The sequence below is a fragment of the Capricornis sumatraensis genome, chromosome 4 (assembly GCF_032405125.1).
Source record: "Capricornis sumatraensis isolate serow.1 chromosome 4, serow.2, whole genome shotgun sequence".
NCBI classification, from domain to species: Eukaryota; Metazoa; Chordata; class Mammalia; order Artiodactyla; family Bovidae; genus Capricornis; species Capricornis sumatraensis.
Window position 1 is genome coordinate 148,276,913 of NC_091072.1, and position 25,806 is coordinate 148,302,718.

The 25,806-nt window shown below is 54.0% G+C and overlaps 1 protein-coding gene across 2 annotated transcripts in view; it reads left to right on the forward strand.

Moving 5' to 3' along the window:
- VWF (von Willebrand factor) overlaps positions 1 to 25,806 on the forward strand; it is a 122,820-nt gene that overhangs the window by 25,407 nt on the left and 71,607 nt on the right. For both annotated transcript variants that reach the window (XM_068972235.1, XM_068972236.1), the window contains 9 exons: positions 5,236 to 5,452; positions 7,171 to 7,293; positions 8,167 to 8,278; positions 9,220 to 9,266; positions 13,023 to 13,159; positions 13,446 to 13,584; positions 14,550 to 14,650; positions 19,365 to 19,560; positions 20,191 to 20,406. In XM_068972235.1, the coding sequence (XP_068828336.1) occupies positions 5,236 to 5,452; positions 7,171 to 7,293; positions 8,167 to 8,278; positions 9,220 to 9,266; positions 13,023 to 13,159; positions 13,446 to 13,584; positions 14,550 to 14,650; positions 19,365 to 19,560; positions 20,191 to 20,406 (1,288 nt within the window). The remainder of the gene's footprint in view (positions 1 to 5,235; positions 5,453 to 7,170; positions 7,294 to 8,166; positions 8,279 to 9,219; positions 9,267 to 13,022; positions 13,160 to 13,445; positions 13,585 to 14,549; positions 14,651 to 19,364; positions 19,561 to 20,190; positions 20,407 to 25,806) is intronic.

Sequence of the window (25,806 nt, forward strand, 5' to 3'; positions counted from 1 at the left end):
GGAACTTGTGTCCTCCTGACCCACCCAACACTGCCAGTCATGACTATGTCCAGCTCCCGTGGACAAGGAGACAGGCAAAGCACACCTACATCACAGATAACTTGGGTTCCATGAGGGCATGTGGTAATAGGCATGAAAACCCAGGCCTGCTCACCAGACCCTACAGTGGATGGAGTGCCCCGGGACGAATCAGGCTGTGTGCCCTGGGATGAATCAGGATGCGGGTGATGGATCAGGGGATCCTGGAAGGAGCAGATGGCAGGCCAGGTGTGCCACTGTGCTACCGTTGTGGGATAAGGCCAGTTGGGCTTTAAAGGCTGGCAGGCGTCTGGAAATCCTCCCTGACCTTCACACTGTGGTCACTCTCATGACCAAGCTCAGGCCAGGGCTGACCAGAGGACAGCTTTCCCCTTTCCTCTGAGAAAGAAAGGCTAGGCAGGCTTTAGATGCAGATGGTCGAGGCCTCAGGAACTGTTCTAAGGGAGGTGGCCATGTCTGCAGAAATCTATTCCCTGCTGCAGGCAAGTGATCAGAACCTACCCTTCTTGCTAAGGCTTTCTGAAAACCATTTACTACCTCCAGGGACCTCCCAGGAAATGTGCTGGAGTACTATTCCCACTTTTCCATCGAGCAGGGATGAAGGTGGGCCAGCTGGAGACGAGCCACACTGGACCCTGCTCCCCCACCCTGGGCTCTGAAAGGGAGAGGGGACGCCTGGACTCCTGGGTTTCTCCCTTCCTCTGACTGGTTCTGTGTCCGCCGAGGGGCCTGGTCCCTGTGCCTGGGAGCTGGTTATGTGGTGCAGGGACTGCTTGAAGCCACTGTCCTACAGCCCAGGCGATGGATGGGAGCCACCACTAGAAAACCCCATGGAGTTGCCTTTGTTTTTTTTTTTCCCTCTGGTTCCAAATTGTGTGTGTGGCAAGAGGTAGGCAATTGCCCAAGCTCCTGCCCCTACCCCAAGAGTGCCCTCAACTGCCCTGTAAGAGACCAGTAATCTCCTCCACATTTTTTTTTATGAGAACCTTTTTTTAAAGAGCTTCTCTGTGGCTCATACAGTGAAGGATCCACTTGCAATGAGGGAGACCTGGGTTTGATCCCTTGGTGGGGAAGATTGCCTGGAGGAGGGCATGACAACCCACTCCAGTGTTCTTGCCTGGAGTATCCCCGTGGACAGAGGAGCCTGGCGGGCTACAGTCCATGGGGTTGCAGAGAGTCAGACACGACTGAGCGACTAAAGCATAGCACATTTTTTTTTTTTAATGTCTTTATTGAACTTGTCACCATATTGACATTAAAAGATGCTTACTCCTTGGAAGGAAAGTTATGACCAACCTAGATAGCATATTAAAAAGCAGAGACATTACTTTGTCAACAAAGGTCCGTCTAGTCAAGGCTATGGTTTTTCCGGTGGTCATGTATGGATGTGAAAGTTGGACTGTGAAGAAAGCTGAGTGAGGAAGAATTGATGCTTTTGAACTGTGGTGTTGGAGAAGACTCTTGAGAGTCCCTTGGACTGCAAAGAGATCCAACCAGTCCATCCTAAAGGAGATCAGTCTGGGTGTTCATTGGAAGGACTGATGTTGAAGGTGAAACTCCAATACTTTGGCCACCTGATGCGAAGAGCTGACTCATTTGAAAAGACCCTGATGCTGGGAAAGATTGAGGACAGCAGGAGAAGGGGACAACAGAGGATGAGATGGTAGGATGGCATCACTGATTCAGTGGACATGGGTTTGGGTGGACTCTGGGAGTTGGTGATGGACAGGGAAGCCTGGCGTGCTCTGGTTCATGGGGTTGCAAACAGTCAGACACGACTGAGTGACTGAACTGAACTGACTGCTTGTTCTATGTTTTGGTGTTTTGGCTGTGAGGCTTAGCTGAACTTAGTTCCCCAAGCAGGGATGGAACCTTCACCCCCTGCCTTGGAAGGTGAAGCCTTAACCCCTGGCCCACCAGGGAAGATCCTGAGTGGCATTTCTGATGGGCCAGGCAGTGGGACAGGATAGAAAGAATCAGACACAAGCCTCAGCCTCCTTCCCGAAGTCTCAGGTGCCAGTGATGTCTACTAGAAAGAAAAGTGGGGTCCTCCCCCAGCCAGCCCCACTGGAAAGACACCCACCTTGTTCTGGAGGACTGTGACTATCCCAAAGAAAAGATCAATAACAGCAGCCCTCTGTTGACCAGGGAACCCCCAAGATACTAGTGAATTGATAGTGTTGCCTTTGCAACCATTCACCCCTGTACAACCCAGGCAGATGGAGATGGGAAAAGGGACAAAAATATCCTTCTGTCCTGCTGGCGACCTGTTCACTATTCTGAAGAGATGCCTGATGGCAGTAAGGACAGTGGAAGGGCTCTCTCTGGTGGCCAGGATATCAATGTCAGTGACAATGATGATGGTGAAACGGGGTCACCATTTCTAAGGCTAAGCCTCTGGCGTGCGTTATTCCATCCAGTCTTCACTTTCGTCCTTTCAGATTGTTGTTCAGTCGCTAAGTCACAGCCAACTCTTTGTGACCCCACGGACTGCAGCACGTCAGACTCCCCTGTCCTCCACTGTCTCCCGGCGTTTGTCCATTGAGTTGGCGATGCCATCCAACCATCTCATCCTCTGTCGCCCCCTTCTCCTCATGCCCTCAATTTTTCCCAGCATCAGGGTCTTTTCTAATGAGTCAGCTCTTATGAGTTATCAGGTGGCCAAAGCACTGGAGCTTCAGCTTTAGCATCAGTCCTTCCAATGAATATTCAGGATTGATTTCCTTTAGGATTGACTAGTTTGATCTCCTTGCTGTCCAAGGGACTCTCAAGAGTCTTCTTCAACACCACAATTCGAAAGCATCAGTTCCTCAGCGCTCAGCCTTCTGTATGGTCCAACTCTCACATCTGTGCATGACTACTGGAAAACACATAGCTCTGACTTATGTCTTTTCAGGGTCCAAGCCATAGTGTGGTGCAGTCATAGTTTGCCATAGTCTTTTCAAATAGGCGCTGTTATTACTGCAGCCACAGAGGAGGTGGGGTTAGGTAAGCAGCTAGGGTCACACAGCCAGCACAGGGAAGAGGCAGAAGCTGGGCCCGGGGGTGTGATGTCATACCACAGCCAGGGCAGGACTCTTGCTGGCGTTGTCTTCAGAAACCTCAGCTTCCCCTGAAGTGCTCGGGTGGTAAAGGACCGGCGCATGTCATCACCTTGGCAACACAGGCCCAAGGCGGCCATCTTTGTTCATCAGTCACTTGCTCCACGTGTCCACCTGTGAGGCAGTGTCTGCAGCTGGAGTCTCGTTTTACTCCAGGATGCCCTTTTCCATGGAACAATGAGCTTTGTCCCCATCCCAACCGCCACACTGGGGCAAAGCTGGACTTAAGCCTGTCCTTTTTCTCTGCCATGTGAGGGTGCGGGGGAGAGCTCAGGAGGGTAGGGTCATGGAGGGAGGGAGGCTGTTCTCAGCCACAGCTCTCAGTTTGCAGAGCTGCTAATAATCCTTGCACAAGCCTGCTTGCTGCAGCTTTGCAATTTAGCAGTCCATGTGACTGCTGCTTTTCTCAGGTGCAGAGGGAACCAGTTACGCCCAACTGCTTGGGCCAGCTGGCCTCGGAGCTCCCTGGGTCCTCCCAGGGGCCTATGGAGATCAGGGCCCTGGTTCTGATGGCAAACTGTGCAAGTCAGGCAAGGGCAGGGCACTGTGGACAGGACACACATTTCCCCGGGACCACCACATGACCCTGGGGCTCCCCCCAGGTGGCTCTCGCAGGTGGGAAGAAGCACTGGGTCAGATTTCTATTCCTCTAGAGACCACGGGGCTAGCTCCTTGATCAGAACCAGCCGTGTCCTGATTGACCTTGTACACTTAGAGGAGATTGGAGTTCTCTCTCCTGAAAATTGGTCACTTGTTTGCTCTTTTTCACCATCCCCTTTATGAATGCGGATTTGCTCTGATTGACCCTCCAGGACTCAGCTCGCTCTTCTTGTACTTCCTTCATTTTAGCTGAAGTCCTTCCATCAACAGCTGGCTTCCCTTCACTCTGAGAACATGCCTGTACAGGAAGGAAATCGTGTACCCTGTGGGCATCAGTTATAGCAACAATACTGCCTCATGTCAAATTGAAGACAAAGTGCAATATTGATTTTAAGATGTGCTCTGATTTCAGAAATGTTAAATTGTGAAAAACAAAAACACGAGTTTAAAAATTATGAATGCTTTTTTTTTTTTCATGATTTAACATCTCTGATATGGCGCTAGTGGTAAAGAACCTGCTTGCCAACACAGGTAGACCTGAGACGTGGGTTCGATCCCTGGGTTGGGAAGATCCCCTGGAGAAGGAAATGGCAACCCACTCTAGTATTCTTCCCTGGAGAATCCCAAGGACAGTGGAGCCTGGCGGGCTGTAGTCCATAGGGTCGCACAGAGTCAGACACGACCGAAGAGACTTGGCATGCATGTTACTGAGAAAAATTACCAAAATGCAGAATGTGAAGATGCTCACAAATACAGCTTACAGGGAGGGGTGTTTATACTAACGTGTCCAGGAGTCATTAGTGAGAACAGTTCCAAACCTGCTTGTGTTATGGGGTTTAGGTTGTCAACAAAGTGATAAAACCTAGGAACATCCCTAACCTGGCAGCACCCCTGGGACACTCTGTAGAGTCCAGGCATGTTTTTGCTGATGGGAACTGGTCCAGTCTGGTCCATCCCAGGAACCATCTTGGAAATGTTTGCTCAGCTTCATCCCTGACACATGGAGTTTAAGTCTCTGGGGATGAAGCCTGGAGGGTCTGCTTTGTAAACCTCATCTCTGATGGAGGAACCAAGCTCAGGGAGGGGAGGTGACCACGTGGGTGCGGATCAGATGCCTGGCCTTCCTCACTGGGATCCTCAAGCCTCTGGTGAATTTCCACAAGAACTTCAAGTTCTGCTCCTTTCACTCACAGAACCTCTTTACCCTTGCCCTTCAGAGGACACTGTCTGCCCCTGCAGGCCAGGCCCCTGGCATCTGCATTTCCAGGGCTCAGTTCACAAGGCTGCCCTGGCCTGGGGGCGCCCCACCAAACAGGGGTCCGACAGAGTTCCACGAACTGCTGGACCGTTTCGTCTGACAGACGTGGACAAGCACCTCCTGGGTGTGAGAGAGCGGTCTTGGATTTCCGGGCGTGGCGGGTCTCCAAGCCTCGAGGTCAGGGGACACCCGGCCGTGTGAGTGGCAGCCTTCCTAGGTGGCCTCTCCTTCCCGCAGGGCCTGTGGGAGCAGTGCCAGCTTCTGAAGACGGCCTCCGTGTTCGCCCGCTGCCACGCTCTGGTGGACCCCGAGCCTTTCGTGGCCCTGTGTGAGCGGATGCTGTGCGCATGCGTCCAGGGGCTGCGCTGCCCCTGCCCGGTGCTTCTGGAGTACGCCCGCGCCTGCGCCCAGCAAGGGATGCTGCTGTACGGCTGGGCGGACCACAGCTCCTGCCGTGAGTCTGCGCGGGACCCCACCTCCCGCCGGGGTGGGCGGGGCCCGTCCTGGGGGTCCCACCCCAAGTAGCCGGTGCTGACCGAGGCCCCGGTTCCCGCGCGGCTCCTGCCCCCTGTTCCTGGCTCACAGAGCGAGTCCCCCCCCTAACGGCTTCAAGGAGGTTTGAAAGGTCCCCCTGGCCAAGTCCCCATATCGCTTCTCCTGCCTCTGTTGTCACGCCCGGCCTCCCCGCTTCCTCCGCTTCCTCGTGGACTCAAAAGCTGTTCCCCAAGCTCTGCAGGGGGGTCTCATCCGTTCAAGTCTGAAACTGACCAGGAGCAGGGCGGGGATGTCGGTATCCCGGCAGGCTTTTCTCAAGTCCCTGCCTGTCATTGCCCCCCTTCTCTCCTCTGGCTGGTACTCTCCATCCCTCCCCCGCACCCAGTCATCTAATCTCACTGGGCCCCTAGTCATCGTGATAGTCACCACTCCCAAATTATCGTGAAGAACTAGGAGCTGCTGCAGTCACTTGCAGGCGACCTCCTCCTTCCCCTGCCCTGCCCCCCGCAGGCTTCCCGTAGATCACACTGGCTGATGGTGCAGGGCAGGCAGCCCAAATGTTTACACCACACACACACACACACACACACACACACACACACACACGCCTTTCCGTGTGTGTGTGTGTGTGTGTGTGTGTGTGTTTCCAGCTTCTAAGTTAGAGCTTTTCATCTTGGCTATGGGGGTGTGAGAAGGGTGGTTGTTGACAGCTGGGTTCGCCTCTGGAAGGGGGACTGGCTGTCTTTTCAGGTCTTTGAAGGTAGGAGGGTCAGATGACCAAGGTATCTTGGAGGAGAGGTAGTTTAGGATGCTAGGTCCTTCTGGTTCTTCCGCCTGAGCATCAGTCAGCGGCCAGTAGAGAGACAAAGGAGAGCCGTCCTTATCCATAAAGGGCTGGGTCCAGTGGGAACAGAGGCTTAGGTGATGAGCTCCGAGGGCTGTCCTGCCACTCAGGGGACATAGTTAAGAATGACCATCCCCTAGCTTGGAAGATGCTGTGTGCCCATTTCTGGGTGGGGTGTCTGATTGAACCCAATCTCTTTCTTTTTTCAAAAAATTTTTTTGATGTGGACCATTTTTAAAGTCTTTATTGAATTTGTTACAATATTCCTTCTGTTTTATTTTATTTTATTTTGGCCATGCGAGATCTTAGCTCCCTGACCAGGGATCAAACCTACGCCCCCTGCATTGGAAGGCAAAGCCCTAATCACTGGACACCAGGGAAATCCCGAGCCCAAGTTCTTGAGGAAGAGGAGCCCTCAGAAGAGGGATGGGATGGAAGACCCCATTTCCGACTTGTGTGGCCTTGGGGGCCTTGCATTTTCAGCCTGGAGGCATTTGGCATCCCTCAGAGAGGGGTTTAGGGGAAAAGGACAAAGCAGAGAAGCAAACGAGTGGTTAGTTGTTCGTGGGGATCAGGTGTCTGAGGGGAGCATGGTGGTGCCAGGTGACCCTGCTGAGTCTTAACCAGGCCCCACAAGGTGGAAGATGCCCCTTCGGGGCAGGAGTGGTCAGCGGATCGCCTGGGAGGTGCCACTGAAGTGGAGATGGCCCATGGGGCACTGAAGACAGGGGGGCCAGACAAAGGGGCCTCAAGGGCTCTGAGCACCTCTTGGCCCTTGAGATGCTGCCTGGAGGGGACTGGCTCCAGGGAGACGCCTGGGTTTTCTGTTTCAGGACCAGACTGCCCCGCGGGCATGGAGTACAAGGAGTGTGTGTCCCCATGCCACAGGACCTGCCGGAGCCTGAGTATCACCGAAGTGTGTCGGGAGCAGTGTGTGGATGGCTGCAGCTGCCCTGGTAACAGACGTCCCACTTTATTTACAAACCTGAGACTTTGCCAGTGCCCTTGGCTTGGAGAAGCCAGATGAAGGTTGCTTGTGTTTATTCCCCATCGCTGAATTCAGAGGCCCTTTATTTACTTTTTTAAAAGTCTTTGTACAGAGTGGCCAGAATTGAGTTGGCATTTATTTTTGGTTTATGTTTTCCTGTTGTACCATATCCACGAAAGCACATGTGTGTCTGGGGAGTAGGGTGATCTGGGCTCCAACAGTGACTTTGTTTGGGGGAGAGGGTGGCTCATGGCTCTATCTGAGCTGCAGTGTTTTCTTGGTTAAGAGTCAGGGCGTGGTCTGGGAGAAGGACAGTCTAAACTCTCTCCTGGGTTGGCCATGTGAGCTCAGCTGAAAAAGAGTCTCTTCCAGGAGAGCCCTCGTGAGCTTTGGTGAAAAGTCCTGGTTAATTACTGAGAGTGAGTCCTGTGTGTTTCCACTCGTGACTTGCCTACTGGAAGACTTTGAATGAAACATTTGCCTCCGTGTCTTTGAGACAAACATGGAGACAAACAGTCTTCCCCCACCTCTGTGCAAGAGAGACAGAAAAGAAATTCTTTGAGCTTTCTGGGAGAAGCCTTCAGCCTAGACTCATGGCTTCCTTTCTGGAAGACCTTGAACAAAACTCTTTCCCCCATTGCTTCATCACTAGAGTGGAGATAAATAGCCGCGCCCCCCCCCCCCCCACACTTTGCAAACTGAAAGATCAGCATCATCGAATGAGTCCTTTGAGCTTTCTGCAAGAAGCCCTGAGCAGATGACCACCCCAGGGCTTCTGTGGCTGCGAGATGAGTCATGATGGTGACAAGGCTGAGTCTTTGTCTTGATGCCCTTGACCCAGAGGGACAGCTCCTGGATGAAGGCCGCTGTGTGGAAAGTGCCGAGTGTCCCTGTGTGCATGCTGGAAAGCCATACCCTCCAGGCGCCTCCCTCTCGCGAGACTGCAACACCTGGTAACTGGGGCTGAGCAGTGCAGGTCTGGGGAGCTGCCAGGGGCTGGGGAGGGGCCGGTGGGCCAGCAGGGGCATTCGGGGTACTGGCAGGTGGAGCAGGACCAGGCCTGGGCTGGGGGTGGTTTGGGAAAGGCATGAAGGTTGACGATGGGGAGCAAGGGTTATATACAGATCTGCCTGGAGGAGGGGGGATGGGGGTAAGGCTGCTTCACGGGCAAACAGCGTCTCTAGCCACACCCCCAGCCATGCTTTAAGAGACTCTTTCTTCCTGTTGCCTTTGCTTCTCTCAAGCCATTTCTTCCAGAAGCCGCTCTGGGTGTCCCCCACCTCACACAGGGGAGGGGAACACCTCAAGACCTTGTCCCTGGCTGCCTTTCCCTCCTGGGCTGTCTTCCAGGAGTCTCCAGGGCTGCCCAGCACCGGTCAGGGCGTTACCCCGTCAGAGTCCACCCTTTCTGTCTTCCACCAGCAATATGTGTGTGCATGTGTGTGCATTTTGTATATGTGTGTTTATATGTGTACGTGTGTATATTGTGTGTATATATGTGTGTATGGGTGTGCACATGTGTTTGTGTGTGTCTGTGCATGTATGTGTTGCATGTGTGTGTGTTTGTGTATGTGCGTGTGCGTGTGTGTGTGTGTATGTGTGTTGAGAGGGTAGAGATTCAACTGCTTTGTGCCTGGGTGGACTCGCTTGCTCTCCCTTTCCTGACTGTCTGTCAGGGTTTGCTCCCTTGCCTCGGCGTTGTCTCCATGATTCCTCTGCGGCTGATGCCCCACTAGGTGCACCGTCACCTCCTGAAGCCCCCCTCTGATTTGGGTGGCTTTCTGGCCCCATACCCTTCCTTGGGGGCTGTGGGGTGGCGGTGTCCTCTCCAAATCCATTCGTGGATGCCTGCCTCTGCAGACCCACCCATAACCCGTGCTTCTCTCTCCACCAGCATCTGCCGAAACAGCCAGTGGGTCTGCAGCAATGAGGACTGTCCAGGTAGGGAGCTTCCCCCCACACCACTGCCCTCCTCCTGGTGGAGAGGTGCAGCCTCCCTTACCAGACGGGGAGGGCCACGTAGCCAGGCAGCTTCTCCTCACCTGGACATGCAGGCTGGATGCAGCCCCTGTTCACAGCTGCAGCACCAGCTGTGCTAAACTGTTCCTTTCCGGCCAGCCAAGGGAGCCCCCCAGCAGTGAAACCAGAGACTGCAGCTGGGCAAAGCTTTCACCCTATTTCCTGTCACCTGTTTGCTCAGAGGATTACGGTTGCGTGAGCTGTGAAACCTGCAAGGTCATGGATGACTAAACAAAGATGACGCAGATTCCTTGGAAAATTAAGAGGAAGAAGGGCTTGATAATTCTTTAAAGTTGATGTGAGAAATTTCTGGAATTTTCCAGAATGCCTTAGCCAAAGACCTTGGCAGGAGAAGGCAATGGCACCCCACTCCAGTACTCTTGCCTGGAAAATCCCATGGATGGAGAGCCTGGTAGGCTGCAGTCCATGGGGTCGCTAAGAGTCAGACACGACTGAGCGACTTCACTTTCACTTTGACGTGAGAAATTTCTGGAATTTTCCAGAATGCCTTAGCCAAAGACTTTGGCAGGACCCAAGGGCTTCCCAGGTGTCTCAGTAAAATAATCTGAGGCAGGTAAAGAATCTGCCTGCAATGCAGGAGCCGCAGGAGACTTGGGTTTGATCCCTGGGGCGGGAAGATCCCCTGGAGGAGGGCATGGCAACCCACTCCAGTATTCTTGCCTGGAGAATCCTATGGACAGAGGAGCCTGGTGGGCTACAGTCCATGGGGTCGCAAAGAGTCAGACATGACTGAGTGACTAACACACACACGTGTCCAGGATCCCCATGAAATCAAGCTAATTAAAAATTGCGGGAGACAACCCAAACCTTTATTGCCCACCTGCTGCGTCCAGTGGTGGCCAGTGGCATGTCTGGCTGCCTTTTGCTGACCAAGTGGCTGGGAACGTTTTGGGTGTGCTCTTGACAGAACTTGGTCTTATCGGGAACCTGTGGGCAGGGCTTGGGTGAGTGTCACTGTGCAGCCCATGCTTTTGGCTCCTCCTCCAGCCCCCTGGGCTCACGGCTCTCCAGCACGGCTGTGTTCCTGGGTTTCCTGTGAGGCAGCCCCATCCCTCAGTTGTACCAAGGAGATAAGCTAAATACAATATTCAGACTTCTGATTCCCGGGAAACTTAAGGATGCCCATCAGGGGAGGTCAGAGCAGGAAATCAGATCGGAGGAATAGATTCAGGCCCCAAGGTTTTGCTTTTGAATGTTTGCGGATTCTCTCATTGACCATTCTTTTCCTGGGCATTGTCAGAGATAAGGCAAGTCCAATTTCTTACTCAGATTAGAGTGCTCTTGAGAAAACAGAGAGAGGCTGGGGGAAGCATTCCCACCCATTTCCCTGTGACGGGGCCAAGACCTGTGATGCACAGGGCTGTGTCACTTTGTGGAATGATGACAGCATCTGAAAAATCCCTTTCAGAAAGGCTTTTTCGGGATTCCCCTGACGGTCCAGGTTAGGAATCTGCCTTGCAATGCAGGGATGTGTGTTTGATCCCTGGTCGAGGAAGTAAGATCCCACATGCCGCGGGCAACTAAGGCCACACATCGCAGCTGAGACTCGATGAAGCCAAATAAACAAGTCTCTTTTTAAAAAAGGCTTTCTCGTGACACCTGTGGATTTGGAATTCCAGCTTGGCTGCAATCAGCCGGGGTGACCCTTGCCCACCCTTGCCCCTAGTCATTGCTCGCTATGCTCTGACTTCCACAAAGAGTGACCCCTTATTTGTGCCCTGCTTGGGGGACAGTGCAGTGGGAAGTCACGACTTGCTCCTGCTCACAGTTCTGGCACCATGCATTCGTGTTTTCCCCACAACAGCCAATTCTCTGACTTACTGGATGCCACCTGGGTGCCCTACACTTCACTGCGCTTCTGGGCCTGACTACCTGGGGTTAGTGCAGAACCCGGAGGTGAAGGTCTGCAACCAAGCGTCCCTACTTCTGATGCCAGCCATGGTAACTGCTAGAATGGCTCACAGAACTTTGGCAAACACTACACTTACTATTACCAGTTTATTACAAAAAAAAAAAAAAAAAAATGAAGGATACGAATGCTAGATGAAGAGGTACACAGGGCAAGCTCTTGAAAGGTCCTGAGCCCAGGAGCTTCTTTCCCCGTGGAACGGGGGTCACCACCTCCTGAGAGTAGATAAGCTCAATCTAGAAGCCCTTCCAACTCTGTTTATTTTATTTTAAAAAATATTGATTTATTTGGCGTGCTGGGTCTTAGTTGTGGTGTGCAGGATCTAGTTCCCTGATCAGGAATGGAACCTGGGCCCCCTGCACTGGGAGAGTGGAGTTTTAGCCACTGGACCGCCAGGGAAGTCTCTGATTAAGGGTTTTCATGGAGGTTTGGGGGCTACTTGCCCTCCCCCTGACTTCCAAGGGCAGGGCCACACCTGGAGACCCCAAGTTGGGGTCCCACCCCATGCCCGCTGTGCCTTTCAGTGCAGATATAGGCATGAGGTGGTAGTCAGGGGCTGATAAGCCTGGTCTTTGACAGGTGGGCAGCTGGCACCCCCCTCCTCCTCCACCTTAGGCCTTTGGGGACTCCTGACTGTGTGACAGGGCCCAGCATCAGCCCCTGGAGATGGAGCTGGCTGTAGGGCCCACTTAGGGGGAACTTGGGGTGCAGAGCAGATCTGTGCCGTGGAGGATGAGTCTTTGCTGTTTGCAGGCTGGGGGTGACAGGGCCGGGAAGGAGGGCTCCCACTTTGTGGAACAGCCATGGCTTGTGTCCCTGGTTATTTGTCTGTAGAGGGGAAGGTGGAGAGGGGATGCGGAGAGGGGCGCTGGGAAGGACTCCAGATACTGCTTGGGCTTCAGTGGGGCCATTGTGGGCCCCAAGATGGGGATGCCCTGATTGGGGCGGGGCCAGCAGGCATCACTGGAGATGATGGCAGAGCCCCTTTGCCCCCCACAGATGGTCTGTGGTCCAGGGTGTGTTGGGCCTGCACCATGGGCTGATCCGGGGCCTGGGGAGGACAGAATAGCGGTTGGATCTGGGGCAAGTCGAGGGCTGGGGCTGCAGGGTGATGCTGGGGAGTCCTTGCTGCCACCCCCAGCTGTGTCAGCCTGGCTGGGGAGCTGGCTCGGGCGGTGGTGAGATAGTGGGCAGATGGTGTCCTGGGCCCCCACTGGCCCCGCTGAAGTCCCAGCAGGGATTTGCCCATGAGGAGGCCTGAGAGCTGCCCCTCGGCTGGGCAGGGGGTGAGGACAGCATCCCGGCCCCTGGACTGCTGGCCCCATCACTGTTCTGGGCTGGCTTTCTGCCTTCTCGCCCTCAGGGACTCTCCTGGTTGGGGGGAGCCCCCATGATAACAGTGCAGAGAAAGGCTTCTGACCCCAGCAGAGCAGAACCCAGGGAGGCAGTGGGGAGGGCTGGGAGCCAGAGTGAGCCCAGAGCCCAAAGCTGGAGCTCACCCTGGCTTCTGACCCAGCGTCACCACCCCCCGCAGCCCAGCCCCCTGGGTGTGACTTCACACCCTGAGGCTCAGGACTGCCCCACTGGGCCTTGACCTCCCATGGCCAGAGGAGTGGGGCCTGAGTAGAGTCCTCCTGTGGGGCCCCTCTCTAGACCGTGGTGGGGAGAAACCCAGGAAGTGCCCCCTGCTGGGACACCCCCAGGGGACCCACTGGGACACCCCCTCTCCCCTACCCCTGTTCCCCCAGGAGAGTGTCTCATCACAGGACAATCCCACTTCAAGAGCTTTGACGACAGGCACTTCACCTTCAGCGGGGTCTGCCAGTACCTGCTGGCCCAGGACTGCCAGGACCATTCCTTCTCCGTCGTCATAGAGACTGTTCAGGTGAGCCCGCCAGGCAGCCCCGGGGTGCCCACGGGGATGAGGGCCAAGGTGACTCCATGTGTACTTCTTTTTTCTGGACCACCCAGCAAAGAGGAGGACAGACAGGGCACCCAGGGCTCCTTGAGGATCCGGGTCCCTGATTCCCTTTGGGCCTAGAGTCTTGAGGAGAGAGTGGTTCCGAGTGAGCGAAGCTGAGGCTGCCTGGTTGGGGTCTTTCCCTGAGTGCATGGGCTGGGGGCTGGGCTGGGGGTGGTGGTGACACCCCTCTGCACGCCCCTCCTGGCAGTGTGCCGACGACCCTGATGCGGTCTGCACCCGCTCCGTCACCGTCCGCCTGCCCAGCCCGCACCACGGCCTCCTGAAGCTGAAGCACGGGGGTGGAGTCGCCCTGGATGGCCAGGACGTCCAGATTCCCCTCCTGCAAGGTGGGCGCCCTCCTCCCCTGGAGGCCCCCACCCAGCTCACCCTCAGCGCCCCCACCCCTCACTGCCGCCTCTTCTGTGAGAATGTGAAGGAGTGCTATTGTTGGAGGACAGGCTGGTGTCTGAATTTATGCTGCAAGAAAGGAAGGCTTCCTGGAGGAGGAGGATGAGCTGAATGATGGGGGGGTGGCTGGTGATGGGTCAGACCCCAAGACATCATGGGGCAAAGCCAGGTGACCCTGTGACCTCTGGGAAAAGCTCCCTGCTCAGTCAGTGACTTTGCCAGGCGGCAATGCACTGTTACCCACAGCATGATTCCAACCTTCACTCTCAAAGGGGCTCCCGTACCCCGCCCCTCTTCCTTATGACCACTGGCCACCTCACGGCTCAGCATCCCCCTGTTGCACAGAGTGGGTGAACTTGGGCCAGTGGGTCCACAGCTTGTCTGTGTGTGCTTAATGCTATGGGTCTCCCATGAGATCCTATGTTCTCTAGGATAAGAGGTGTGCCTCCTATGTCGTCTCCAGAGAAAACCTCAGGTTTAGCTTTGCTCACAGCATTGCTCAGCGGTGAGAACTGGGCTACTCAGCCTGGAAGCATGTGCCACAGCCCAGGGAATGATAAAGGGGTTAGAAGAGGTTCAGTGAAAAACCCATCCCGGCTCAGGGTAAGCTGAGGATGCAGGAGCCTCTACTGCCCCCTCGTGGCAGTATGGGAAATGGCAGGCTACTGGAGCGATGCAGAGGCACCTTCTACGTGGAGCCCTGTTTGCGCTGCACCCACCCTGATCCACCTTTCCTTTGAGACCCTCTGTAAGCCTCATGGCCACCCCCAGCTGCCCCCTAATTGACTGCTTTCATTGCCACAGTCCTTTGTGACAAAGCCCACCTCTCTCTACAACCCATCTGCCTGCTGCCCTCTGCCCTGGCCGTACCCCAAGCCTGAATCCCGACCTTGCTTGGTTCCAGGTGACCTCAGGATCCAGCACACTGTGACGGCCTCCCTGCACCTCAGCTTCGGGGAGGACCTGCAGATAGACTGGGACGGCCGCGGGAGGCTGCTGCTGAAGGTAGGCGCCCTCCTGGCAGCCGGACCACACAAAGCCCCTGTTGTGCTCTGATGGGAGAGCTCGAGGGCGGGAGGGGAATTCCTTTCTCTCCCTACCCGCCCTGAGCCCCCAGAGCGAGAAACAGGCCTCTCTTGTGTGTGAGAGGCTGGTGATTGCTGTCTGGATGCCCCTTGTTCACCCTGGGAGTTCCTGGGTGCTGGGCTCTGGTCCTCTGAGGGTTTCCAGCCTGGGTGGGCTCCCTGCAGGGCTGCGTTGGGGGCGGTGGTGGGTAGCTGGTTTACTGCTAAGGCTCCTAACTGCAACAAGGGTTGTGATCAGAGGGTGTTCCCTGGGGTGCCTGCTGTGGGACTCACAGCGAAGACCTGGGTCATGTACCCACTACCTGTGAAGGATTGTTCTGGGAGCTGCCAGATCCAAACCCCCTCACCCCCATCCAGAGGCTTGGCAGCCTGGGGGTCACTTCTAACTGCTCTCTGTGTTCTTAGAGTCACTCTTGGATAGGGATCTGTATATTTCACAGGGCTGGCTTCCAGATCCGTGTTTTCCTGGGAAAATTTCCCCAGAAGGTACTGTCACTGCTTTTTCATAAACAAAGCAAGCAAGACTCATGGGACCCAGGAGACGTGCCCAGGACTGCAACCCCGATCAGCTACCTGGGCAGGGTCTCCACCATTAGACCTGTGCTTCTCACTTGGATGTCTTAGATGCCTTTGCACTCTTAAATTTTACCGAAGGTGCTGAGATCTGCTAAGGGGTTGTATCTACTGATGTATTCTATTGCTTCCCTCATGACTCACAAAGTAAAGAACCGGCCTGCCAGGTGAGAGACCTGGGTTCGATCCCTGGTTTGGGAAGATCCCCTGGAGAAGGAAATGACAACCCACTCCAGTATTCTTGCTGGAAAATCCCATGGATAGAGGAGCCCATGGATAGAACTGCAGTCCATGGGGTCGCAGAGTCAGACACAACTGAACAATTAACACTTTCACTTATCTAGTGATATTTACCAGATTAGAAATTAAATCAGAGACCCTTGTTAATTCGTTAAAAAATACCAATAGTGAAGTCGCTACATATTAATGCAAAGATTAAAAAATCTGTTTTCCAAAACAAAGTTAAGGAGTGAGAATACCAACGTTTTATGTGTCTGCCAATTTCTTTAATGGCTGTCTTGACAGAAGACAGTTGGAATCAGTTGGAATCCTGTTGACTTCCGCAGTGTTATGTGTCACGAAGGCCCTGAAAAAATCCACTGCACACTCACAGAGAACGAGAGGGAAAAAGTCATGGGAAAATAGTTTTGGCCGCATAGACCTCTTGAAAGGGCCTCTGGGACCACCCCATCCCACAGGTCCCAAGACCACACTTTGAGAACCCTTGCCCTGGATATATTAAAATCCCTGGAGGGTCCCCCTTTTCATCTGGGGTCCCAGTGTTCCCCAGGCCTCTGTATGATCCTGTGATGGGCATCTGGGGTGTCCCTGAGGACATCCTGGTGCCCTCCATCCTTGTGATGTCATATTCTTTCTCTTCAAGTCCCTGAGAGAGTTCCAAATCAACACATTTTTTAAAAAAAAAAAACAAAAATAAAGCTTTGACCACTAAGATTATAGAGCATGAAAATCTTGAGACTTCCCTAGTGGTCCCGTGGCTAAAACTCTGTGCTCCCAATACAGGAGGCCCAGGTTCAATCCCTGGTCAGGAAACTAGATCCCACATGCTGCAGATGAGACCTGGAGCAGCCAAATAAATAAATAATAAATCAGTAAAGGGCTTCCATGGTGGTTCATTAGTAAAAAGTAAGTAGGAAAGAATCTGCCTGCCGATGAGGTAGACGCAAGGGACATTGGTTCGATCCCTGGGTTGGGAAGGTCCCCTTGAGTAGGAAACCCACTCCAGTATTCTTGCCTGGAGAATCCCATGGACAGAGGAGCCTGGCAGGCTGCAGTCAATGGGGTCACCAAGAGTTGGGTATGATTGAGTGATGGCACACACATAGAGAAATAAATAAAAAATAAAAGTTGCCTTCACCCAACAACTTAAAAAAGAAGAACATGAAAATCTTAGAGATCTTATCAAACCCTCAGGTACAGTTGGAAATAAAGCTACGCTCATTTCTGGAGCAGGACAGTGACTCACAGTCATTTGGTTACAGAGTGAGCCGAACTCAGGTCTCCCACACCCCGGTCATCAAGGCAGGCAGCCCCGTTAACTCCCCCGCTTTCTCAGGCACTTCCCTCCACACAGGGAGGGTGCTCTTGATCTGCGAGGCGCCCCCCCATCCCGCTTTAGCAGACCCATGACGCTTTGTCTTGGGCGGCTGACCTCCTCCCCGCAAGCTCCTCTGCCTTCTGTCTCCTCCGAGGAGAGAAGGCGGACTTGCTTCTGCAGGGTTATCTCTGGGGCCGGGCTTGGTGGGTTTGACAAAAGAGAACGGGCCTTCACTGGTCAAGACTACAGGCAGGTGACCAGCCTGGGGAACGTCCTAGGTGTTTTGGTGTGTGTGAGGGAGTGCGTTCCCATGCTGACCCCGGGTTTGTGGGGACCGTCGAGTGGAGGGCACCGGCTGGTGTCAGGACACCTTGGAGCGGCGGCTGGGGACCCCCACTCCCTACCAAGGCAGTGGGATGAGGTGGGGCGAAAGAGAAGCTGCCAGTGGCTCCCTGGGTGCGGTGTGAATCCCGCCATCCAGGCAGCGGGGCCGTGCCAGCTGTGAGGCAGGCCCAGCTCAGCCTTAGAGCGGAGGGTAAAGGGTTCTGACAGTTTTCACTTGGTCAGAAGTGCCTCTGAGGTTTATTCCAAACAGCAAATAGCCGGCGCGTTCTCCCCAAGTCCCCGATCCTGGACAGTGTAGGCCTGGCTTCCACAGACGTGTCCACCCTCCTAACCCTTTGCTGAGCCAGCCTCCGAGACTAGCTCCAGGGACAGAAGGAGACAGTCGTAGAGAGCGGGGGATGGTGGAGAAGGCAGGCCTGGTGGGTGAACAGGGGGAGCTTGAGGGCCTGGGGGCCTGGGAACCAGGAGGGAAGAGAGATGGTGCTGGGATGTGGGCGAGGGGACAGGCGCCTCCCCAGCTTCGCCGGGGCCGGCGTCCAGAGGAGCGCCTGGCTTGCTCACAAATCTGTCCAGACACTGTCCAGCCATTCACTCACTGAGCACACCACCGAGGTTGCAGCAGTGACACGAAACAGACCCGAATCCTGGCTTCCTTTAGTTTAAATTCTGATGGAGGGGAATGGACAATAAGCAGAACCGACAAGGAAACTGTGTCTCACGTTGGGAGGTGATACATCCCGGGGGAGGAGAGACACAGCAGAGGAGCGCCAGGGAGTGCCGGGGGTGGGGGTGGGGGACCAACATGTTCAGTGGGAGGTCGGGGAAGGGCGGCTGCCTGTCGTGCCAACGCTTGCTGTTTGCCAAGCAAACAAGGAAACGTTACTCCATCTTCCTTTTTTCTGAATGATATTAACTTGGGTCCATTATACATATGTATGTGTCCGAAACCCTCAGGAGATTGTTCATCCTGAGTCTTGTCGAGTTGGAGCTGGAAGCTGGAAGGGGCTCCAAGAGATGACCCTGTAGAGCCAGCCTGTCCGGGTGTCAGAACACAGGAGGTCCTGAAGCCACCATTGAACTCTGGGGCTTCCAGGTGGCTCTGGTGGTAAAGAACCCTCCTGGCATTGCAGGAGACATAAGGGACTCGGGTTCAATCCCTGGGGTGGGAAGATCCCCTGGAGGAGGGCATGGCAGCTCACGCCAGTATTCTTGCCTGAAGAATCCCATGGACAGAGGAGTCCGGCGGGCTGCAGTCCATGGGGTCACGAAGAGTCAGACACGACAGAAGCGACTTAGCATTCATACAAATTGCAGAGCAGGGGTCAGGGCCACCAGTGGGTCTAGGCCTCTGCTCCAGTTTGAACTAAGATTCCCCCCCAAAAGAGATGGGCAGATGACTCCAGCTGTACCATGGACCCCCACGTCGCCCGTGAACGCACACCCCAGGCTCAGAAGCATCGAGAATGAGCACGTGCCAGTGGCCCGCGCCCCTCCTGGTGCCCTCGCAGGCCGCCCCTGGGTCCTCGCTGATCCCCACCGCCCACCTCTTTGGATCATGACCACAGCCCCTGGGGTCCTCTTGGACTCATGGCCTTTCTTCCTCAAAGATGCCCAGTGACTTGAGTTAAAATCTAGACGCTAGGAAAGAGTATTTTATTTTTTGGTCACTCAGTGTATGTTCTGAGAAAACTTGGGCCATAAACGCTCAGCCTGCTTCTCTCACGTGTGTGACAGAGATAAGTGTGCAAGAAAGAGGGGGGCCAGCTTTGCACTGTTTCCCCGGCCATGTCCTCTGATGGCCAGGGTGGCAGAGCTCCGCCCATCGCTGGGCCCAACTCAGTGACCTCAGGTGAGTTGCTGTCCCTCTCTGGGTCTCAGTGTCCGGTCTTTAAGTGAGGGGATCATCCCTGAATTGCTTCCTAGAGGACAGGGGTTTGATTCTAAAGATTTAAGAGCAGGAGGAACTACTGGGAACTGGTTAACAGATACCGCACTTCGGGTTTTTAGTTTCTTTGGCAGCCCAGGGCTTAGCTGTGGTGTATTAAAGTCATATTTATTCCTCCCCTCCGGGGGACTTTTTTTTGATGAAAACCATCTCATGAGGGCAGGGAAGCTGTGGCTGCTGGGGCGGCTGCTCCACGTGGTCTGTCCCCCACAGCTGTCCCCGGTCTACACGGGGAGGACGTGCGGGCTGTGCGGGAATTACAACGGCAACCAGAGGGATGACTTCCTGACGCCCGCGGGCCTGGTCGAGCCCCTGGTGGAGCACTTTGGAAACTCCTGGAAGCTGCGCGCAGACTGTGAGGACTTGCAGGAGCAGCCCAGTGACCCCTGCAGCCTCAACCCGCGCCTGAGTATGTGAGCCCCGAGATCCCCGAGTTCCAGTGCATTCCAGGGATGGAGCGCCCACCGTGGGGGAGGGGGCCCCCAAACCCTTGAGATCCCCCTTGTTCCAGTGCGTTTCCTGAACACTGTGCCCATGGTGAGGGGGTTGGAGCCGGTGGGTCTTTCTTTTCATCCTCAGCATTTGATTATCTGGATCATTTATTCTTCAAAGTCTCTTTATTGAGCACCCTCTGTGGGCCACACCCTGGGAAAGAAAAGAGTAGTCCACAGTTCTTCCCCTGGGCCTTCTCAGTCTGTCTCAGCAGCAATTGCATTACCGGAAGATAGATGCAGTGGGGGGCCATCCGCAGATTGGTCTGCTCCAGCATCTGGGGCCTACATCAACTGCGCCCTCTTTCCCAACTGATGCCAGGTTTGCATCAGGGAACAGTTTCTCTCTGGGAAATGCAGTTGATGGTGTATTGAAGCCGATTAAAAAAGAATATTGGCTGCGGAAGAAAAATCGCCATGGTTCCCAGATCAGAGAGAAGCTGTTTTTGCTGTTGGCTCAGCCTAGGGGGGCGGGGCGAGTTCGGGGATTTTGGTCTTGGGTGCGTGCGCCTGCGCTCAGTCTGGACACGCCCCTCCTTTCCCCACAGCCAAGTTCGCAGACGAGGCCTGCGCCATCCTGACGTCCCCCAAGTTCGAGGCCTGCCACAGCGCCGTGGGCCCGCTGCCCTACCTGCGCAACTGCCGCTTCGACGTGTGCGCCTGCTCCGATGGCAGAGACTGCCTGTGCGACGCGGTGGCCAACTACGCGGCGGCCTGCGCCCGGAGGGGCGTGCACATCGGGTGGCGGGAGCCCAGCTTCTGCGGTGAGTGTCCTCCCCGTCTGCTGCCCCTCCCGGCCAGCCGGCGGGATCTGCTGGGATGCCCTCTGCTCTGGGCCAGGTCAGAGCACTGTCTCTGCTTTACTGCACTGGGAAAGGAGCCCAGGGCATCTCCCATCCCTCACCCTTCCCATTTCCTGGAAGGACAGGGCAGTGGGGCCTGGGGTCCCTGCCTGGCAGATATTTCTTAGGCTGCTGCTACCTAGCGTGGGATACACGTAGGGTGGGGTTGAGGAGTGAGTGGGTCCCAGATGCCCGTGGGTTCCTGCATACCTGGAGGGTCTGATGGAGCAATAGGGGAGAGGCAGGTACCAGTCCTCTGCTTATATGTGTGCCTGCTGAGTCCCTTCTGGGTTCAATCCCTGGGTTGGGAAGATCCCCTGGAGAAGGGAAAGGCTACTCACTCCAGTATCCTGGTCTGGAGAATTCCATGGACTATGCAGTCCATGGGGTCGCTCAGACACGACTGAGTGACTTTCACTTTCACTTCTTTAACTCGCTTCTGTTGTGTCTGACTCTTTGCAGCGCTTTGCATGAATATCTGGCCTCAGAGATGGGTAACTGGGAAAAGGAGTATTTTAATAACTTTCTGAGATAACTGCGGGTCTACTCTTCTTTGACCCTCCTCCTCATGTGTGGTCAGTCATGTCCAACTCTTTGCGATCCTATGGACTATATAGCTCGCCAGGCTCCTCTGTCCATGGAATTTTCTAGGCAAGGATGCTGGAGTGGGTTGCCAATTCCTCCTGCAGGGGATCTTCTTGACCCAGGGATCGAACCTGTGTCTCTTATGTTTCCTGCATTGGCAGGAGGAGTCTACCACTAGCTCCACCTAGGAAGCCTGTCCTATAACTTCAGGTAAACCTCGGAGCAGTCCTGCCCACAGCTCCAGCACTGTGTGAAGTCGTATAAAGTAGAATAAAGTCATTGTCCCCAGACGATCTGAGAGCCTCTCCGGCACTGTTCAAGGCCTGGCATCTGAGCTCATGTGTACCCCGCACTGTGGTCCCTGGTTGGCTGTTACTGTTGCTCTGGGAACATTTGCCCGGTGCCCTGCGTGGCCAGGCAGCCACAGTGCTGTGCGGCCTGGACCTTCATGTTTGAGGCAGAGATGGACACTGCCTCCCTTACTACGTGCCTGTCACACCGAGGAAGAGCATAGTTAGATTAAGACAAGGGCAACCAAGGAAGGCTTCCTGGAGGTGGGGAAGTCCCTGGGTGGGGAATAGCCCCTGAAGGAGGGCATGGAAACCCACTCCAGTATTCGTGCCTGGAGAATCCCAAGGACAGGAGAGCCTGGTGGGCTACAGTCCATGGGGTCACAAAGAATCGGACACAACTGAAGTGACTTAGCATGTACACGCATGCCCTTGACCAGGCTTTAAAAAAGGTACTTTCTTGATGGAGAAAAGTTGCTTCTGATGGTGGAATAATAAATAGTAGGGATGTAGAAGTGAAGGCATTAAAGGAGGATACGGTCTAGTGGACACTGATTTATAGGATGAAGTAGATGTATTTGGCGACCCACTCCAGTACTCTTGCCTGGAAAATCCCGTGGACAGAGGAGCCTGGTAGGCTGCAGTCCATGGGGTTGCTAAGGGTCGGACACGGCTGAGCGACTTCACTTTCACTTTTCACTTTCATGCATTGGAGAAGGAAATGGCAACCCACTCCAGTGTTCTTGCCTGGAGAATCCCAGGGACGGGGGAGCCTGGCGGGCTGCCGTCTCTGGGGTTGCACAGAGTCGGACATGACTGAAGCGACTTAGCAGCAGCAGCAGATGTATTTGGAGACATAAATGTTGGTGGTTCTGATAGAAACAGGAAAATAGGAACTACAAAAAACAGTGAAAGGACTTAATAATACCTATTTGAAGAGGAGTTTAGATTTAGGGGCTCCAAAAGTGTCATTATTCGGGATTAAATGAGCCAAGTTTAAGTGAACTTATAAAAATGAGTTTAAGTGTGATTTGATTTTAAGCGACTTTACGAAAAAGAGAAACAGACACAAAGTGAGGATGAAAAGGAAGAAATGTTTAGATGTGTGCAGTTGTGCCCCCAACCCGCCATCCCTGGGGTGTCAAAGGTCACAGGCCAGCAGCCAGGAGAACTGAGGCTGAGACCTCACTGGAAACTTGCTTTGAGCTCTTCACTTCACCCTCCAAAACCGTCATCAGCGTTTGCTGTTTAGAAATTGGGAGACATGATCTGGAGTAAGTGGTGTCTGTGAATATGTTTTTAAAACAGTTTGGTGTTCTTTCATGAGCTCCAAAGAGCTACAGTACCACGGTTGTTTATGTCTCAGGGCAGAAAAGAATTCAGCGAGAGGCCAAGTGGTAGATAAGAAGTGATTTATTAGAATAGGACACTTGTGAGGTTGTACAAGTGGGTGGGTGAGAAATGCCACATCCTGAGAACTTACTGGGCTACAGTTTTATAATCAAAGGAAAAGTGGAGGGGGGGAGAAGACCTCGGTCTTTCTCGACTAGACGTCCTGCTTCCATTGTCAGCTCCGGCTCCAGGTTGAGCAGGTGAGTTTTCTTGTCCCTACATGGTCAAGCTGAGCCCACAAATTATTGTTTCAGTGGGTGCAGAGAGCATGTCCTAGGGATCATTAACTTGCTGAGCTCACTGGGCAGGATGTGGGTTGCATGCCATCACTGTTTTATTGTTTGGAGGCTTGTCTCCTGTTTCTCTCATGGTTTTGTTGCTAAGCAAGCCTGCTTGGTTCTGTGGTTAAGCAAACCTGCTTTCTGAGTCATCGTTAACTTGCAGGGGTCTCCCGTGTTTTTCTGCCCACAGTCCCCGAGTGGCATTAACTGCTGTATCACCTCCTTTGTCCCTTCACTCTGTCCCTGTCATCTCGATTGTCCGCCGATGTTAGACACTACGCATTATCCCTGTGCTGAACCGCCCGAGGGATTTCCTCCTTTAGGAGAGTCCCCCAGAATGCCAAGGGCTTACCCAAACAGTCTTTAAACTCTTAGGAGCAGCTGTTCTTAACCCCCACCCAGAACAGAACAAAAAGGGGCTGGGCCGACTCCACAGCAGCAGGCCCTGACCTGAGTTTCCTGGCTCCCAAGGCCTCGTGATATGGCAGGAAGTGCAGGTGGTGGGAAGACCCCATCCCTGGAGACTTTAAAAGAAAAAATTTATTCATCTAGGCTATGTCAGTCTTTTAAAAAATATTTATTTAGTTGCTTTGGGATCTTCTTTGTCTCAGGCAGGATCTTTCACCGTGGTGCATGGATTTTCCAGTTGGGGCACATGAGCTCAGTGGACTATTGAGATTTGTAACCACTGGGCCCCCACGGCAGACCCTGTCCCTGAAGACTTTTAAGGACAAGAGGGATCTGTCTCTATGAGCTGAACCAGAAAAAACCAGCCAGATGGCCCTGGGTTGTCCCTCTGAGGCCTGAGGAAGGGGGGGGCAGGATGCCTGGGTTCCTCCTCCATCCTGCACCTCATTTTCCCTTCCTGAGAAATGAGCAGAATCCCTAAACAACTAACTCTGTCCCCAGGAATAGGCCATACCCACTGGGGACTCTCATGGAGCAAGACTCGATTGTGTAGGTGCTTTACAAGGTGCTATCAGGACAGTCCTGAAAAGCACAACATTTTTTTTCCCCCTTGGAAGTTGGTTGTGTTTCCTTTGGAAAGACAAGACCCCAGGCTCCTGGCAGGCAGGGACCAAGCCTTACCGTCTCTGCATCCCCCAGCCTAGCACAGCCCCTCCCACACCCCATGCCGTGGACACACAGTCAACACGTGTTAAACAGACAATGTTACTTCTGGGGAAGAAGGAGACATTTAACACGGCTGAGCCGGCTTCTCAGAGGAAAAAGCCTTCTCAGCTCTAGCTCCTTCTGATTGGGTGAAATGTGCCCTTACAGTCATAGGTTCAGTTGATTGGGACGCCCGTCTTTGGAACCCAACCTGTCCCATCTTAGGGCTTCCCAGGTAGTACAGCGGTAAAGAATCCGCCTGCCAATGCAGGAGACACAAGAGATGCAGGTTTGATTCCTGGATTGGAAAGATCCCCTTGGAGAAGGAAATGGCAACCCACTCCAGTATTCTTGACTGGGAAATCCCATGGACAGAGGAGCCTGGTGGGCTGTAGTCCATGGGGTCGCAAAGAGTTGGGCACAACTGAGCGAATCATGTATGCATGTCCCATCTTAATCCACCTTTGCTCTAAATATTCAAAGTCTGTGTCTAACATGGTTAGAGCCCCTCCCCTCCCAGCTTCCCTCAAAGACCACACCCACCCAGGGCAGTTGTAGGCGGGGAAGCATCCTGGCGTGGACATTTCTGAGGTTCACGACCAGGCTTTCCCTTTACAGCTTCCCTGGGACACAGCTAGCAGGTTTCTGCTGGAGAAATGGCTTCTAACAGGGAGCAACAGGTTCTATGATCCTGGGAGGAGTGTCCTCAGGGTGAGCTTCTTATTTCTTGGATGACAGCTGATCCGCAATGGAAAAGCATCTTGAAAGAGCCAAGTGCCCCTCAACACCAACTTCCCTCCCCCGCCACCAGTCAAGAATTCCATCATCGGGGAGCTTGTGAGAGGACCGTGAGCTCAGACAGTGGGCTGAATCCTGGCTGGGACCTGTCAGTGCCGGGGCCTCTTAGGTTTGGAGCCTGCAGAGCTCGGGCTGCGTTTCCCCTTTCTCACAAAGGCAGGAAAGCGGCAGACAATCGCCACCTGCCAGGCATGACTCGAAACTCCCTTAGCCTTCACAGCCACCCAGGTGGATGCTATTTTTATATTCCAGTGAGGACACTGCTGACTCGAGGCACGGCTGGGACTTGAGCCCTGGAACTTGGTGTTCAGCGCCCACTCTCTTAGCTGTTTACGTTTCTATGTGGGAGAAGGCCAGGAAGGGCAAGGGCTATGGGGAGGTGGGTGCTGCCCGCTTTGAGTGCCCCAGTTCTTTGTGACTGGCACGTCCCCAAAGCCTAGCTCCTAGGGGACTGTTTTCTTTTAGAGCATAATGGTTAAGAGCATGAGCTTTGGGGCTGTCACAGAGAGCTGGGTTCAGATCTTGCCTCAAGGCCTTCCCTGGTGGTCCAGTGGCTAAGACTCAGCGCTCCCAATGCAGGGGGCCTGGATTCAATCCCTGATCTGGGAATAGATCCCATATGCTGTAACTAAGACCCAATGTAGCAAAAAAAAAAAAAAAAAAAAAAATCCTGCCTTGGCCTCTTCCTGGAAGGCAGGTCCCTGGTGGGTCACTAAGCTTAAGTTTCAGGTTTCTTACCTCTGGTGGTGGGATTGTGAGGTCTCACTCATTGAGAGGCAACAAAGGCATAAAACCCCCATGAAGAGCAGGGTATCCAGTAGTGCTCAGTTAAGGGAGCTGTCATTGTTTTTATCATCATGGGA